The 18,938-nt window shown below is 42.0% G+C and overlaps 1 protein-coding gene across 1 annotated transcript in view; it reads right to left on the bottom strand.

Annotated features, from left to right (window-relative positions):
• LOC145417551 (uncharacterized) overlaps nucleotides 1–17,963 on the bottom strand; it is a 67,976-nt gene extending 50,013 nt beyond the window's left edge. The window contains exons 1-3 of the mRNA XM_080286260.1: nucleotides 17,879–17,963; nucleotides 14,439–14,472; nucleotides 8,688–9,055 (exon numbers count right to left, since the gene is read on the bottom strand). Of these exons, the coding sequence (XP_080142386.1) occupies nucleotides 8,688–9,055; nucleotides 14,439–14,472; nucleotides 17,879–17,963 (487 nt within the window). The remainder of the gene's footprint in view (nucleotides 1–8,687; nucleotides 9,056–14,438; nucleotides 14,473–17,878) is intronic.
• Nucleotides 17,964–18,938: the final 975 nt, after the last annotated feature.

Below are 18,938 nucleotides of genomic sequence, written 5' to 3'. Positions count from 1 at the left end.
CCAGATATTTCCTCATCTGTCCCTTCATAAATTCACTCACCCACCCATCTATCCATCCTTATCTTCCCTCTTCTCTCTGTTTTTCCCCTCTTTTCTTTCCTGCAATCCATCTATCCCTCCCTCCATCTACCTCTCTCCCTCCCTTCCTCTGTTCATTCTGCAATATATACATACATCTCTCTGTTTCCTCTCTCCTTCCTTTCCTTCTCCCTTCGTCCAGTCCATCAGTTCATTTGTCTGTCCATCCCTCCGTCTCTTCCTGCCCTCCTTCCCTCCCTCCCTCTCTCTCCCTCTCCCTCACTCACGCCATGAAAGGAAGAGAGAGTTAAGAAATTTTGCTAACATTTTTCATATTTCTCCCTCGCATTTTTATTCGAGTTTGTTTTGGCATATATCTTGGTCTTTTTTTTTTTTAATGTTCTTTTTTTATCCATATTTTTTCTCGGTAATTGATTTCCAGTTTCTTATTTTCTTCCCTTTGTTTTTGCCTTTCATGTCTCGATCTTAATTTTTTCTTCCTCTTTTCCTATCACTTTTCTCTTATTTTCGTCCTGTGTTGGCTTTTTGTCTTTCTCACTTTTGGTTTTCCTTTCATCGTGTTTCGTATTTTATCATCCTTTTTTTTTTCTCTCTCTCTCTCTCTCTCTCTCTCTCTCTCTCTCTCTCTCTCTCTTTGTGTGTGTGTGTGTGTGTGTGTGTGTGTGTGTGTGTAATAAATCGTGGTTCTAACAGTTCATATAAACATGATTAAATTAGTATTGGTAACTCCGCCGAAGTCAGAGAGAAAGCCACGAGTCGAGAGCCAATCGTGGAAGTCATCGGAGCGTAAATATCCCCGGGACGGAAGATTTGCTGCCTAATTATACTCCCCATTGTGGCCAGTGAAACGCCATTCCAGCAGTCTGTCCGTCGTTATCCAGGCTTCGACTCCATAAATTATCACTCCTTAAGCAAAGAACCAAAGTATTTCTATATTATTTGACCATCAGATTAGAGTGAATTAGTTAGAACCTGAATTGGTCGAGAGAGGTGATTTGACCGTTCATAGCCAACCTCTCAAAAATAGGTCTTTAAATCCCCACAATAAATTGCTACAGTAAATATGAAAAAAGGCAATCGCAGTGAAGGGGTGAATTATTATGCCATCTGCGTCTCTGCTCACATCCACATCCGCGCTTCCTCACACCCTCATCTATTCTTCCACACTCCTTCATCGACTTATGCATTTACCCATCCATCCATACCCTTCCTCACACACACACACACACACACACACACACACACACACACACACACCCGTACCCTCCTCTTCCACACCCTTACCCACCCATACCTTAACACCCACACAACCATACCCTTCCACCCTCACCCACCCACATCACCTCCCTCACCCTTCCATCCATTTCCATCCTCCCTACATCCCATTCACTCTCGCATCACAACCTGCTATACCCCCTACCCCCCACATCCCCTCACATCCCCTCACCCATGCCCATATCCTTACACCCCTAATCATACCTTCACACCCTCACTTATTCACTTCGTCTCCCTCACCCTTCAACTCACTCTCAGCCTCCTTAACATTCCACCTTTTCTCTCATTTCACACAAGTCTAAGCCCCTCATCCCCTCACCCTCACCCATATCCACACACCCTTACTCTACACCACCCTGACACCCTGGCGCACTCACTTCATATACCCCACCCTTCCACTCACCCTCGTCCTCCATGCCTATCAAGTGGGCTCTCCATTTCACACACATCCATATCCTGTCCTCCCTCCCACAGCCTCTTCTTCTCACCCTCGCCCAGCATCACACACTCGCAGGGCTCGAGTTGTAAAAAGTTCGCCGTTGAAACGTACACTTCTGATAGCCAAACTGTGAACTGTATTTCCCAGGCAACACTAGATTCAGTCCGCTGCACACTGTTAGACGCCAGTGTATCCATCCTGTTCTCCTCATGTTGGAAGATGTCGTGGCATCTTGTTCTGAACGACTTATTTGCCATACTGCACAAAGATTTTTACTTTCGCCAAAGAGGTGATGTTTTACCCGGCGTTGGTTTGTTTGTCTGTTTGTCTGCCAGCAGGATTACTTAAAAAGTTATGAACGGATTTTGATAAAATTTTGTGGAAGTTTGGGCCAATGAACAAATGATTAAATTTGAGGGCGGATCCGAATCCGGATCCAGAGTATCCCGCACAATATCTCTAAAAGTTCTCAATGAATTTCAATGAAATTTTGTGGAAAGGTGGGCCATGGACCAAGAAAGAATTGATTTAATTTGGGGGAGGATAGATCCAGGATTACTCCAAAGGTTATGAACGGTTTTTGATGAAAATTCGTAGAAGGGTGGGCCATGGGCCAAGGAAGAAATTATTAAATTTGGGGGCTGATCCGGATCCGGATCCTATATCCACGGATCTGGATCCGGATCCTTTCTAATGGCAATGGCATTGGCGGAGGTCTGCTCTCTCTGAGCGCTTTCTAGTTTCTTATGTTACTTTTGTAATTTCTACTTCAGTATATAATGCATACCAACACACCTTAACCAGAAACATTTGGATGAGTAATAGGTGATAAGGAGCTTCCCATGCCGACGAAAATGCTGGCCACAGCATTTGCGAACGGTGAAATGCACGGGACGTGGGGTGCTGTGGGAATATGGGAACTTTGGACCTTGAAAATTACGAGGCCACTACTTTACCAACGGGCCTGTTGAATGTAAAAAACAATCATAGGGGGCCCGGTCCTTGAGGGAGAACACTCATTAGTTGGGGTGCATGGCGGTGGAGCTGGCGGCGGTATGCCTCTACAACTTGCCCCGAACAAGGTAAAGAGAATGAGAGGTAGGTTCACAGGCCCCGGCTCGCGCAGAGGGCGTGACGTCAAGGATAATAAGACAGAGAGAGAATGGGAGAGTGAAAGAAAACGAATGTAATGGTATACCAATGTAAACTGACGATTTCCAGATCAATTGGTATGTGTTTAGTGTTGCTATACTCTCAACCGGTGATCTTTGTCAATACTTTCAGTTGTTTTTCTCATGATCAGCTAGCTTACAGGCACCTGTGACGTCGGATCTGTCTGTATGACCCTGTATACGACATTCCTATATTTTCTGAAAACAGATAATTCTTCTTGAAGACATATCTTATAATATCTCAGAAACATAGCATTAACCTTTTCATTGTTCTGCATGCAGTTTAGGATGCAAATAAAAGTAATCCATATGGGCCAGGGAGCTCACATCACAGGGCAGGTAGGTGAGTGACTGGCCTGACTACCAAGCAGGGACCCTCAGTCTGGATTATCTGTGACGTCATGCGCAGACCGAGACACGTTTTTGCTTCCCCCCCTCCCGTGTGAAACTACCTTATATTCTCTTTACCTTGGCCCCGAAGACCAGAGAATCCAAACATCTTTAGTTTTAATAAAGGGATACCTTATCTTTCAAAAGTGAAGTTAATTTACTTGCGTATAATTTTCATGTTATTCATTTTTGGTGGGAAGGTAATAATTAACACATTTATTACTCCCGTTCTATGATTTACAGGCTTAAAAACATAAGAAGAAAACTACAATGCATCAACTTTTAGTATGCTTATTCCTATTTAGATTATGGACTAAAAATGCCCAGGCTTGCCAAGATTTCAAACTGAAGAAATAAACATAAACATAAACCCCACACCTCCACTCCACAGCCCCCACTTTCCCCCCTTCCCATCCCCATCCCCCCTCTCACTCTCACATCCATCCCAACCACGAAACAAAAGGAAGAAAAAAGCCAAGGAATTCCTCTGTCTGAAATCAGAGCTTGTCCAAAAGAGTGCAAACAGGGGCAAAATATTATGGAAAAGTTGTGATTTTTGGCGTCATGTTTCGTTGGGTTTAATTCTGCCTCTTTTCTTTTTCTTTTTTTTTGTGAGAGGGGTAGCTGGGTTTTAGTTTCTCACTCAGGTGTTTTAGTTGAAATGACTTGCTTGTTTGATTTGTGTGTGTGTGTGTGTGTGCGTGTGTGTGTGTGTCTGTCTGTCTCTCTCATCTGGCAGCCATCCGCACCTTTTATCTCTTTTTAGACGCGCATCACATTCACCTGCTGGACTGAGCCATTTTCCCCATTTTTAACTCGATCGCCGACACAATGACTCGTATCACAGGTGGACGCGAATCCTCTATAAAAAAAATGAATTAAAAATGTAATGGGACGATGGTTTTACTGTAGTTGTGGTAGAGCCTGAATTTCAAAGGTCTGATTTTCTGTTCCAGTCCCCGCGAAAAGAGAGGATAGTTTATTTTGTGTGGAGTGTGTGTGTGTGTGTGTGTGTGTGTGTGTGTGTGTGTGTGTGTGTGTGTGTGTGTGAATGAATGAACGAGTGAATGAATGAATGAATGAAGTAATAAGTAGGGGAATTAGTGAATGAATAAACATGAATGAATGAATAAGTGGGTGAGTAAGTGCATGAATTATTAATGGAATGAGTGCGTGGATAAACAAACGAATGAATAAACGAAAGAAAGAATGAACCTTGACTGGACGAACAAATAAACGAATGAACAAACGACACAACAAATGAACCAGTGAATGAATGAATGAAAGAATAAATGAAAGAATGAATGAACGAACGAACGAATGAATGAATGAATGAATAAATGAATGAATGAATGCAGTCTATAAGGAGATAAGCAACAAATAGTCAGCCAAGCTCCTCTTCAAATTGAGTCAATTCAGAAACACCCGTGAGGATAGGAAACTGTTCGCCTGCATCCCACTTTACATAACGCATTTAGCAGGGAGGTGGAAATGGCAAAGTCCTGACATTTCCCCTCATACGCGTCCCTAATGAAATCATAAACTGAGGGTTCACATTTCTCCTTCAGGGGGTTTAAAATCGAACCCCAAGCCTCTCTTCAACGTGAAGATTTTCTTTACATTCATCTTTAAGTAGATTTTTCGAACCCAGAGCTAGATTCAGGGTTTATAAATCCCCTCCAGTAAATCTGAACTCTCCTAAAATCGTCTGGCAGCAGCAAAAATACACAGAGGACAGTCAGCTCCTAACCAGTATGATTTTTCTCAGCTGGTCAAAATCGTCTGGTATTGGCTAGAATTAAAATATCTCACTGTACCCATAGAGGCAAAGGGGTTAAGTCAGTGATCTTTGAACCTTTGGACTAGTAGGATTCCTCTCTCTCTCTCTCTCTCTCTCTCTCTCTCTCTCTCTCTCTCTCTCTCTCTCTCTCTCTCTCTCATTATGGATTTTTTAGATTTCCACAATGAAGCCGACCCCATCCGCCTTTTGAGGAAATATCGACCTAATTACCGGGTTTCTTTAGTGTCATTTTTACTAATGTCTGTCTGGTTGGCGTGTCTGTCTGTCTGTCTGTGGCTTGTCCGTGCTTCTGGTGTCTGTCTGTCTGTTTCTGTGGCTGGATCTATCTATTTGTGGCTTGTCTGTCTATCTGTCTGTTGGAGGCTGCATCTCTCTGTGTCTGTGGCTAGTTTGTTTGTAGCTGGATTTGTCTGTGTCTCTCTGGCTTCTCTGTCTGTGGCTGGATCTCTCTCTCTCTCTCTCTCTCAATAAAAAGTTATTAAATTACTTCTGCATCGATACTTCTTTTTTCCAAGGAACGATATATATAAAAAATGCTGTATTGGACTTGTCGCAGTTCAGTAAAATTTCATTCACTCCCCGTCTTTCAATAAATCCCGAATCTCGTATATTATAACTGTAGTATGGAAAAGGGAGGAATGCGATAAAGAGCAGTGAACTAGAATCATCACCATCATCATCATCATCATCATCATCATCAGCCATTACAAGTCCACTGCTGAACAAAGGCCTCCCCCAGCCTTCTCCACTAATTCCTCGACTGAGCCAATCTCTTCCAGGTTTTGCGTGCAGACTTCTCTATCTCATCTCTCCCCACCTTCTGTCTGACCTTTTTCTGCTAGCCTGGAATCTCTTGGGGTCCAGTCAGCAATTTCCTCCATCGGTTATCCCTTATTCTTGCTGCGTGACTGCCCACTTCCATTACTGATCTTTTATAACTTCTGTAATGTCTTTTAGTTTTGTTTGCTCTCTCTTACCGATGTTGATCTCTTCCTGTCTCTCCGATATTCCAAGCATTGACTTTCCATTGCCCTTACATTGTTTTCCATCGATTTTGTCAGAGGCCAGGTCTCACAGCCGCACGTCATAGCTGGGGTTCTGCATTCGTTATATACTTTTCGCTTCATACATACTGGCAAACTACTTTTCGTGACTTCTCAGTGTTTACCGAAAGCTTTTCATCCAGTTCATCTCACTGCAGCTTTACACACCACCACGTGACGATGATATATTGCTACACCTCACATGACGTCCTATTGCAACACCATTCACGGCCACACTACTCACTCACATCGCACACTAAAACACCACACAGCGTTAAACCTCACACCACCAGACCTCACATTACCAGACATCGCTCTAGTATCCCACACACTACAACACCACACCACACAACACACACTGCACACCACACCACAAACCAGGTATTAACACACCTCACACTACCACACCACGATCATACCAGACACTAAAATACCTCACCCTGCCACGCCTCACAGTGCCACACTTCCTACTCATACCACACCACACACTATTCGCAACACACTACTGTACCACACCACACGCTGTTACATGACCTCACTAATCGCTGCCACATTACACACTCCTGCACCTAGTACACATACACTCATCATACAATGCCATCTCCCACACACATCACATTGCCTCACACACACACACACACACACACACACACACACACCATCATATTTGCAACCATAATTCACACTGCTGTACTACCATACCTCACAAACACCACACACCGCACACTACCACACTTCAGTCCTACCTCACTACTACTCCTCACACTGACACATCTCACACTGCCACACTACACACTTCCATACCTCACCACTATGCCTCAAAGTGCCATACCTCATACTGTCACACTTCACACTACATTTCATTCATCATCTCACACTGCCACACCTCACAGACAACAAACACACACACTACCACGCTTCAGACTACCGTACCACACACTACCACATTTTTCTACCACTCTATACATGGAGATGGGAATTGGTGTGGATTACATCTTGATCAGAAATGGATCAGAACTTAATTACATATGAATTGGAAAAAAACCTGCCTCAGTCTGTCTGTCTGTCTGTCTGTCTCTCTCTCTCTCTCTCTCTCTCGATTATTTTAAATCCCCGTCATTCTTCAATAATTCAGAAGCTGTTTTAAGGGAGACTAACTTGAAATGAGCGACAGTCTCTCTCTCTCTCTCTCTCTCTCTCTCTCTCTCTCTCTCTCAGTATTTACTTCCACATCGATACCCCTCTTCCATTTTTTTCCCCAGGACAATGGAAAGAAAACAGTGTAATATCGAATAATCTAAATATAGCTCTATTCACGCCTCGTTTCTCAATAAATCCTATATCTCGTTTTTTGCAATTGCACTGTCAAGAGAGAGCAATTCAATAAAGCCTGATAAATAAGAGCAATAAATGAGAAAGAATTGAGTCTGAATTCCAATAATGTACCTCATTTACGTCCTTATTCAAAGCGTGATAGGAGTCATTGTGCTACGGGAGACTGTGTTCCATCTCACACTGTACACTTCACGCACACGCACACACACACACACACACACACACACACACACACACTTTAATGCCACCTCACTGCCATGCCATGCATTACCCCATCTAACACACACACACACACACACACCTCACATGTCAGTTTCTCGCAAACATGCCACTCTTACATTAAACATTCCTACATTTCACGCTGCCACACAGCACACCGTAACACCTCACACTGATCCACACCACACTTTACCCCACGTTACACACACACACACACACACACACACACACACTATTTATTGCTCAGAGACTTTTTTAAGACCCTGTAGATTGAGTTAGCGACCGTGTGCTGATTAGAAATTGACTTGGTTTATATTACAACGTTATTTACTGATTCGTTTTGGATTGGAACTTGACTTATGGATTGGAACTTGGATTGGACTTTGGTTCTGTGCACTTTTGACAGAGTTCCTGCTTAAGAGTGAAGAACTATGTGATTTGTTACTGACCTTATAGCCACACATCACTTTAATGGTAGTCCTTCTCAGATCGATGGTGGCCCACCGATATCGCATTTTATTTAAAGACGAAAATCCCTAACCTTTTTCCTCCTAGTTGATGGCCAAGTGTTGTCAGAGTGGAAGGGTGATTGATTTGTAACCAAGGAGACTCATTCCTAAGGCTCATCGAGTTTCATGCAACCACGACTTATCACTTCAAGTTGTGGCATTGGCCCAGTTCCCTCAGGTAAGAGCAAACTGACTTTAGTACCAGCAGTCCCACCCACATGATGATGATGATGATAAAGAAGACGATGATGATGGTGATGATAAAGAAGACGATGACGATGATGATGGGGATGAAAAAGACGATGATGATGGTGATGATAAGACGATGATGATGGTGATGATAAAGAGGACGATGATGATGGTGACGATAAAGAAGACGATGAGGATGATGATTATAATGATGATGATAACAACACACAACATCTCTCCAATCACTCGACCAAAGAAACACCATTCATTCCTTACCTATAACGATCCACATGACGATAGCATTCCCCCCCACGGCCACGAGGAGCATTGAGCCGAAAGCGAGAGTCCAGGTGAGTTGCTGCCACCAGGGTAAGAGATAGGGCCGATCTGTTGGCGCGTTGCTATCCAAACACTCGGCCAATCTCGTCCCGCCCTCCGCCTCCCAGATACTCGAATTCACCTCCCTCCAAACCTCCGAGTTGTTGAGTCGGGCTAGGAGGCTGTCTTGGAGGTTCGGTAAGAGGTCCTCGTCGTCGTACGGGCTAGGGCTGGTGAGGTTGAGGAGGCTGAATGGGAGATCGGTGGTGGTGTTGAGTTCCCGGGACACACGCAGGACGCATTTCAGGAGCAGGGCAGACCAGGGCACGTCACCCACGATTTGTCCTTCCTCCCCCAGATCACCTTCTGCTCCTCCTCCAGCGCCTTCTTCCTCCTCTGATTCTAGTCCCTCCTGCCCCATCTCCCCTTACTCTATTTTTGTCTTTACTTTTTAATTTCACCTTTTTTATTCTGTATTTTATCACCTTTTTTTGGAGGGGTCTACTTTCTAATTTGGCACCTTGACGTAGAATATTATTTTGGGGTAAGATAGGACTGCCATTTCTTTCACTTATTCACTTTATATTTCACTGTACGTAGGCTGTTATTGAGAGGGAAATGTGAGAAGGGTTATTTGATTATAAATGACTTCCACACTTCATTATCTTTAGGGATTTCTGCCTCATTAACCTAAATAGTTTCCTCTATAATTTTAAGTGGTTATCGTTTTGTTTTCATGTAACAGTATGGTACCGGTACTCTTTTTGACACATTATTTTGAATGGCTCTTTTCTTTCTATGCAACTTTCAGTGGTTCTCTTTCTTTCTAAATACGAATAGTTCTCTCTCTTTTTTGTTATCATATGTAACTTTAACTGGTTCTGTTTTTCTCATACTATAACATTCTTTTTTTTATTTAAGCAACTTTGAATGGTTCTTCTTTTCATCACTACTAACTTGAACTGATTCCCTTTTTCTATAAACGATTGTCTGCTTCTTTCACTTCAACCTTTTTTTTTATTTTTATTTGGCTCTCTGTTTGGGTAACTTCAGATGGTTTTTTCATTATCATCACACGTAACTTTAAATGGTTGTCTTTCTCTTTACTTACTTAAAATGGTTTTGTTTTCCCATATATATAGCACAACTTGAAGCTTTTTATATACAAAATTCATTCCCTTTTCTTTATGTAGAAATACCTGTTCCCAAACTTTTTTGTAACTTGCATATTATCTTCATTATCACTAAAAAAAGAATAAATTTTGGGATGATTTATGCTCCATTTATGAGTTATTGTGACTCTTCTTTCCCTCAGTATGATGATTTTTTTAATATATTATTTTTCCTACACCAGACGATTTTATTCAGCTCTGGGAAGGCCTCTTTTAAGTGAAGGAGCTGAGCATTGTCTGCACCAACCCCCCCCCCTTCACTACGATCACATTTTCTTTGCCCTTACTACTGCCAGACGATTTTCCTCAGTTTGAGAAGCCCTTCCTAGTGAAAAGGGTTAGTACTATGAAAAAAAAAGGAAGAGAAAGAAAAAAGAAAAAACACAACTCGCTTTTTTCAGATATCCTATAATAATATTCACTCTTTAAATCACGTTCTCTCTCCATATGTGTCCTATTAGGGTTGAAGTTCAAGGGTTGGTTTGGGTTTACTGTCCCCCGTAATGCTACTCAGGGTAGAACGACTGGGTCACTTATGCATTAGCTCTTCGGGATGTGTAGCCTAACCCAACCAGAGAGAGAGAGAGAGAGAGAGAGAGAGAGAGGGATCCAGCCATAGACATACAGGAAACGTTATTGATAGATAAATAGATAGATAAACAGCTAGCTAGCTAGCTAGATAGATAGATGGTATATGCACAACTGGATGAATGGATAGACGGACAGACAGACAGAGAGAGACACAGATAGAGACAGACAGACAGACAGGCAGACAGATAGACAGACAGAGAGAGAGATGCACAGATAGAAAGACAGACAGACAGGCAGACAGATCCAATGTAACTATAATTATTTCCACTTCAAAAGGAAAAAAAAATCCTATCCTTTCCACAGTAGAGCACCAAATGCCACACTGTGCACGGTACCACAAAGAGTAGTTGATGTTCTTTATTCATTTATATACGTTCTGGTGCGTGAATGATGAAGGCGTGAATGACGAGTGAATGGACGTGTGGCTCCATTCATCGTTCTGCCGGAGTACTTTGATCTTATTTTGTATTTATTCTTAATTTCTTCTGTCTGAATCCTCCCCACTCCATTTGCAACAATGAATATGATGATGATGATGATGATGATGATGATGATCCGATGGCTGCGAAATTTACCCCTACGGAGAGCGAAAAAAAAAAAAAAAAGGTGACGACTCGGGGGAGATCTAATACAAGTATTTAAAATTCTTCAAAGATTTTGCGATCCTAGAAATTTATGCGAAACATAGAGTAATATTTTAACTACAAATAATGGAATGAAACCCAAAAATAAAAGATACAACGCTAATACTGAGAAAAATTACTTTAATATTCTCGTAGTGCAAAAACTGTTGATAGGCTTAAAAATTCGTCCAAACAAATATTTCGAGACTATAGACGATATATAAATTGGTGTTGTTCATTTCCAGGTTGAAATGTATGCTGATGACAGTGAGACGTTGCCTTAATCATGAGAACATTTGGCGATAGTGTTTGCTCTTTCTCAAACAGATCTGTGGAAGAGGGTTTACATAGTGCATAGGTGTTCCTCTTCTGCCTCTTCTATAAAATTCCCATGCTTGGTGTTTTTTTCCTTCTTTTTCCTGCCGTGTTTACCGGGGGGTGTGGCGGGTGGTAGAGAGCTTTTTTTATTTCTATCCTTTTCTCCTACACGTTGATTAGATTTTGTAGTATTAGCATTTTTTCTAAAACATAACCTCGCTATGGGTGAACAGGCTTCTTGTTACCTGTACTTCCTATTTACTCTTATGTACTGCGATGATGAGGATGGCGGTGATAAGGGAAAGGCATGTGTCTCTTACTTACGAATTTATTATATTGGTTACTTAAAGCTCTTTTTTTTTTTTAGAACGATACTAAGAGATCTGCCTTCCTTATTTGTTTTTCAATTCAGATTTGATAGCAATAATATAAGGTTTTCTATTTTTTCGACTGGTATATTTTTCCTTATTTTTCTAGAGAACGTAAGACTTGTGTCGTTTTCCATGTATTTATCGAGAATGTTGAGAGATGCGATAACATCTTTCTTTACTTGATATTTCACTACAAATTTTGAGAGCAAGATTACTTTTCTATTTCCTTTTTTAGTGAAAGATTTTTTAAATCTCTTTTACAGAGACTAAGATATAATTTTCTCTTTTATTTTCAGTATCTATTTTCACCACGAGTTTTGTTAGTTCTCGTTTTCAGAGATCTAAAGTAATATATATATATATATATATATATATATATATATATATATAATCTTGAGAGAGAGCAAGATAAGTGCCTTTCGTTTACCTATAATATTTTCACCAAGTTTTTCGAGAGTGGAGTGCGTGCAAGTTGGCGCGAGGTGTGAGAGTGAGGATCGGCGTGTGTGAGGCGTAGTGGCTCAAAGGGAACTGACTGGCGCTGCGATTCCCACTCCCTCTCCCCTCTCCCTTCCCTCTCCCCTCTTCTCTTCCTCTCTCCTCTCCCTTCTCGCCTCACTCACGCGCGCGCTGGCACAACTTCTCCCTCTCTTTCCTTCCCTATCACTGTCGCTTGCCTCTCATCGTCTTCTCTTCCCTCTCCATCTTAAGACTTTTCGTTTCACAACATTTCACTTCACTCCCCTATTCCACCCTTTCTTCCCTTCACGTTTTCCCACACCTTTTCTGCCTTTATCTCATATTTTCTCCTTCCTTCCTCCTCGTAGCTCCCATTTACTCTCTTCTGCCCATTACCTTATTCTTCTTTGTATTCTATCTTTTCCTTTCTATTCTTTCTTTCCCTGCTAGCTACATTCTTGCTTCTCCAGTTTCTTTCCCTTCCTCCGCCATCTTAACTTGTCTTTACTATTCCCCTTACTCCACCTTTCTCTATGCTCTCCTCTCTTCTTCCCTCCCCTTTTTTTCTAAGTTCTCTTTTCCTTCCCTCTCTGTCACCCCTCATCCTCTTCCTTACTCCCTCATCTCAATTTTATTCTTCCCCCCACTCCACTTTTCTCTACTTTTCCCTCTTCTAGTCTTATTTCTCTGTCTCACTTCCCTTACCCCTCATCCTCTTCCCTTTCTCCCTCGTCCTAACTTTTCTTTGCTCTTCTCATTCTTTCACCCTAATCTTCTCTACCAGGGGACTATCCTTTCCCTCGTTCTCCTCATTCTTCTTTCAAACTTTCTTCCCTTCTCCCCACTCCTCTTCCTTACCCTTCTCCCTTCCCATTTCCATTATCTTTAATTCTCCCCTTTCTCTCTCTCCCCCTTTCCCCCTTTCTTCTACCGTTTCCTTCAATCGCCCTCCCTCTCTCTACTTCCGTTTCATCTCCCTCTGCTCCCCCCTCCCTCATCTTAATTCCTCTCTACTCTCCTCTTCTCCCTCAACCATTTTTCTCTGTCCCCCCCCCCCCGCCTTCCCTCATCCACTCCTCTCCCCACCTTGTCTATCTCCTCTCCTTACGCCTCTCCATCGCTCATCCCTCCCTTCCTCTCCTTTTTCTCACACCACTCATCTCTGCTCATCTCGTCTTCCTTCCATCCTTCCTTCTTACATTTACCTTGGTGTAAGATGTCCCCGCCGGTTGCTTGCATTATCATCATCATCATCATCATCATCACCAACATCATCATGGTCGTCGTCATCGTACTTATTGCCATCATCGTCATCATCATCATCATCTGCATCATTATGGTTATCGTCATCATCATCATCATCACTGTCGTCGTGTCTTCATTGCCATCGTCATCGTCATCATCACACCACCCTTTAATGTATGGCTGGTTGTACAATGGACGAGTATTTCTAGGGAAGCACAGCGTGGATGTCCGAAAACCTATTGTTACCAGATCAGCGTATTTGCGAGTTCAGTGAAACGTTAACGAAAGGTGACTTGCTCGTAAACACCCAATGATGCTGGCCCGCTCTTAGGGTAGCGACAGTAGGAGACAGATCTTCATACAACACAGCCATGTAGCTCCTAGATGAATAAGTCAAGAAGCAATTGGGGCAGAGTTTATAAACCTGCACCAGTTGCTGTTATCCACTCCTGTTACACAAGTCCTGCCACAACTACCTGTTACAAATCTGATACACTGAGTAGAGTAAATCACCAAGATACAGGTGCTGCAAAGTCTCCCGTGACACTTGCCAAACGAACCCTAATAATTCACTGAGGGAAAAATTGAGAACCTCATCATAATTACCTTCACTCAAGCTCACCCACTCAGGCCACCGCAATCCATCCTAATTTCCAAACCAGACCAGGCGGATGATGATGATGAGAGGCAAGGAGCTCATTAATCTCGTCCTCAATTTACAAGCAAAATCTGTGTCCTTGAGTATCCTTCCAAGCTGTTTCCTGCCTATCCAAGATCACGCCTGGCCATGATGGAACTAGGAACATGTAAGTAGTGGGGAGCATCGAACGTGCGTGGTTCCTTGCCTATTTCTGCTTTTCCTCTCCGTCCCTATTGCCAGCTTCTTCTTTTTCCTTCTTCTTCGTCTCTTTCTTGATTTCTTCTTGTTGTTCTCCTCCTCCTCCTCCTCCTCCTCCTCCTCCTCCTCCTCATTTTCTTCATCGTTCCTTTTGTTTGCATCGTTTTCTTCCTCTACTTCGTTCCTCTTCATTTCTTCCTTTTTCCTCCTCACCCTATGTGTGTGCTTTCTAAAAGGAAAATCACAATATATCGGAATGGAAATATCACAATATCTGAAGGGAAGATCGCCCGATGTATGAGGAATTCTTATTTTCAGGGCACGATGGAGTCTAAGAAGGGAAGATCTTGGAGTATAAGAAGGGAAGATCTCAGGGCATATGAATGGACTATGTTACGGTACTTGAGGGGAAAATCAGCATGGTATTTTAGGATTTTTGTTTTTTACTTAGAGACAAGGGGAAAAGAAAACTGCGATGACCTTTTTTAAATGTGCTGACGTCCGCCTTGTGTATTAAGCGTAGGGGAGGCTTCGAAAGGGAGAGGTTAAAAGTCTTTCTTCACCACCTAAGTACAAGAGGTCTTCCTTGGATTGAATAGTAGCATGTGGAGTTAGTGTGAGTTAAAAAAATATATAAATATATTGAAATGTGTCAGGTAAGTATATCTGTGTGACTTAGGTAAGAATAACTTTAACATGTTCAGTCCAGTGACGTATTTTTAATTACATTCTTTCACCAAACGAATGTATTCATTTTCGGAAGACCCTGAAATAGTGAAAGGGTTAATTAAGTCCTTATCTAACTCGTCCACTTCGATAACTCTCTCCAAAGTCGAAAATAAGTTGTCCAGAGATAACGTGATTTCTCCCCTAAAAAAAAAAAAAAAAAAAATTGAAGTGAAGGGAGGTCATCCATCAAGACGTGGCATACCTTTAGTAAACACCCAGGCTCCTATGACTCCCTCTCAGCTGAATGAAATCGTCTGATGTTGGTTAGAATAGAATACTTGAGTTGTTCCGATCATGAGAGGGTTAAAATGGTAACAGGGTATCCCATGTTACTCCCGTTGAGGTGTAGAGCCCCTAGGCTAGGCAGCTGTCGTCTAGTGCAATTGAACCCCTCACTACAATCGGTCCTTCCTGAGTTGAATAAAGTGGTCTGTATAATTTGACGTTTTCGTAATGGCGGGGTTGCTCTAGTGCGTTTATTTTTCCCTGGTAAAGACTTGTAATCCCACTTTCAGACGATTTTACAGAGAAGAGACGTCTGGTAGTGAGGGGGATTATAGGAGTGTATTGTTGTTGTGATGAGGAGAGGTAGATTGAGGTTTTTTGGACATGTGGAGAGGGTGGGGGATGATAATTGCGTGAGGAAGGTGAGAAGTGTTAATATTGGGGGTGGGGTTATGAGGGGTAGACCGAGAAAGACATGGGACGAGGTCATTAAGTGTGACCTTAGGGTTAAGGGACTGAACAGGGAGGCTGCAATGGATCGTGCAGCGTGGAGAGCCGTCATTAGGTGACCAAGGCCGACACATGCAAGCATGTTGGAGCCTTTAAAAACGAAACGAAACGAAACGAAACGAAACGATTAATCCCTTTACTGGTACGTGAGGTCTCTGATAAGCTGAATAAAAGCGTCTGTCGGTAGCAGAAATAAATGTAATCCAAGTGAAGCGATTTTTTTCCTTCACTATGAGGGAGATTTAACCTGAAAAAAATTGCCAAACGATTTCCAGAATAAACTTAGAAAGACGTCCTCCAGCTGAAGTGATTAAAGTTTTATCTATATAGCCTCCCTTTCCAAAACTTAGTGGGTAATTTTTTTTTTTTTTTTTTCGTTCGCTTCTCCCCCTTCTCTCATCCTCTTTCCTTTAGTCCTCCCAATGGCGGCCAATAAATTCCTCCCTCCCTCCCTCCCTCTCTCTCTCTCTCTCTCTCTCTCTCTCTCTCTCTCTCTCTCAATATTCGAGATTTAGAATAGATTTGCTTGATGTTTGTTAATGGATGTTTGAATGTATCCTTCTTTCTCTGTCTTAGATCCTTAAAAAGTCTGAGATGATTGTTTTATAATAACAGTTGTTCAGGTAAACTATTTCTACTTAAAACTGTGTGTGTGTGTGTGTGTGTGTGTGTGTGTGTGTGTGTGTGTGTGTGTGTGTGTGTGTGTGTGTGTGTGTGTGTGTGTGTGTGTGTGTGTGTGTGTGTGAGTGTGTGTGTGTGTGTGTTTTAGGAGTTAGGAAGGTTTAAGGTGTGTGGTGGTGAGATGTGAATGTTTGTGTGATAGGTGTGTTTAAGGGGCTTGGGTGTGTGGTGGTGAGGTATGTGTGTGAGTGTAGGTGTGGGTGTGTTAGTAATGTTAAGAGGTGGTGTGTGGTGAGGTGTGGATGAGGGTGTGTTATGACTGTCAAGTGTTAAGGTGTGTGGATGTAGGTGTGGTATGGTGTGGATGCGTGATGAGTGTTGGTGTGGGTGTGTGATGAGTGTTAGTGTGTGGGTGTGGTGTGTGCGTGGATGTGGGTGTGGTGTGTGCGTGGATGTGGGTGTGGTGTGTGCGTGGATGTTGGTGTGGTGTGTGTGTGTGTGGATGTGGGTGTAGTGTATGTGTGGTGTGGGTGTGGGTGTTCAGAGCAACCCTTCCCCATGAGGCGGTGTTAAAGGCGACATTGGCATATTGGGTTATTGCAGCACTTAGTCTCGCTCACCTCACCAATATTGCCCCATTCTTTACTCAGTATTATATCCACAAGGAAAAGGAAATCGTGAATTTGGCCAGCGCTTTGGTGTATTGACGTCTTGAGATGAGAGGAGAATGGTCTTGCCTGAAGTTGTTAATATACTGTATGTGAAAGTGCATAATGAGTTTGTTTATATATAATTCTATGAATCATGTGTATTTATATGAATTCACACACACACACACACACACACACACACACACACACACACACACACACACATACAAATACAAGTGTGACATACATGCATACATAAATAAACCCATACATATATTAACTGGAAATTCAAAATATTGTGGGAAAACTCAGTAATATTAAACATTGCATGCACAATCCAATTATCCCTTTCAAAGTATTCCCCTGTATCCATACAATTGTTTCAAAGCTCCTGCCACTGACTGAAGTAGTGATGGAACTTTTATTTCTAAATTCTGTACTGGACGCTCATCTTCTCAAACTGTATGTCTTTAAGTTGTGTCGATGCAATTTCCAATTATCTTACACTTCAGTCTGGGAAACAGCCAGAAACTACATGGCGATAAATCGATTGAATTCAGTGGATGTCGGACTAATGGAATCTCTTCTCAGCCAAACACTGCTGGATAGCGAGCACTGTGTGGCTGGATGCATTGTTGTGGTGAAACTGCCAACTGCCATACAACTTCCCGCATCATATCCGTCTCAGGCAAACGTTTCAGAACTTTCAGGTGTATATCTACGTTAACAACACTACCTATTGGACATCTGAGGAGGTATTCTGTGGGCATAATGTCTTCTATATCAGGAAATAAGACCAGCACGACTTGCCCTGACCATCTTGATTGACGAGCTTTTAGGAATCTCGGTGATGCTGGCGGTTTCCAATGGCAGTTCTATCATTTGGTCCCAGGATTATATCTGTATTCCCGGGATTTATCCTCTGTTGTAACTATCAGTGACAACATAAGATTCAGTACACACTGATCAAAGTGTACTGATATATATATATATATATATATATATATATATATATATATATATATATATATATATATATATATATATATATATATATACTATATACAGCATATATCAGAAGCAGCAGCAGCAGCAGCAATCACTGCAAGTCCACCGCCGAACAAATTTCTCCCTCAACTTTCTCGGCGAATTCCTTGACTGAGCTAGTCTCTGCTATGTTTTGCCTGCAAACTTCTCTACCACATCTCACCCCTTTCTGTCTAGCTTTTTTTTTTTTTTTTTTTTTTTTACGCTTGCAGTCTCTTTGAGTTCAGTCAATGAGCCTCTTGCTCCATCGGTTATCCATTATTCTTGCTGCATAACCTGCCCACCTCCATTTTTGTTCTTTTATAACTTCTCTAATGTCTTTGACTTCAGTCTTCCCTCTCACTCAAGTCGATCTCCTTCTGTCTCTCAGAGATATTCCCAACACTGACTTTTCCATTGCTCGTTGAGAACGGATTAGTTTGTTTTCTATTGAGTTTGTCAGTTTCCAGGTCTCACAACCTTACAAAGCTGTAAATATACATTCGTTATATACTTTTCGTTTCATACAGACTGGCAAGCTACTTTCCATGATGGCTCAGTGTTTACCTAAAGTTTTGCCATTCAGTTTTAATGCGTCTTTTTATTTCACTATCATAGTCGTTCGTTTGTTTCATTATTTGTCCCAAGTACTTGTATTCCTCGTCTTCAAGAATTTCGTCGCTTATTCTGATGACGCTCTTTGGTGTATTTGGATTAAACATTAGTTTTACTCCGGTTCATCTTTAGCCCTACTTTGAGAATTTCTCAGTTTAGGTCATTTAACATTTCTTGCAGTGCCTCTGCTGTTTCTGAGATTAGAACAGCGTCATC

Source organism: Coenobita brevimanus, chromosome 110 (assembly GCF_032717465.1).
Source record: "Coenobita brevimanus isolate Jiangsu-jjx chromosome 110, ASM3271746v2, whole genome shotgun sequence".
Classification (NCBI taxonomy): domain Eukaryota; kingdom Metazoa; phylum Arthropoda; class Malacostraca; order Decapoda; family Coenobitidae; genus Coenobita; species Coenobita brevimanus.
This window is presented reverse-complemented; position numbering and strand designations above follow the sequence as displayed.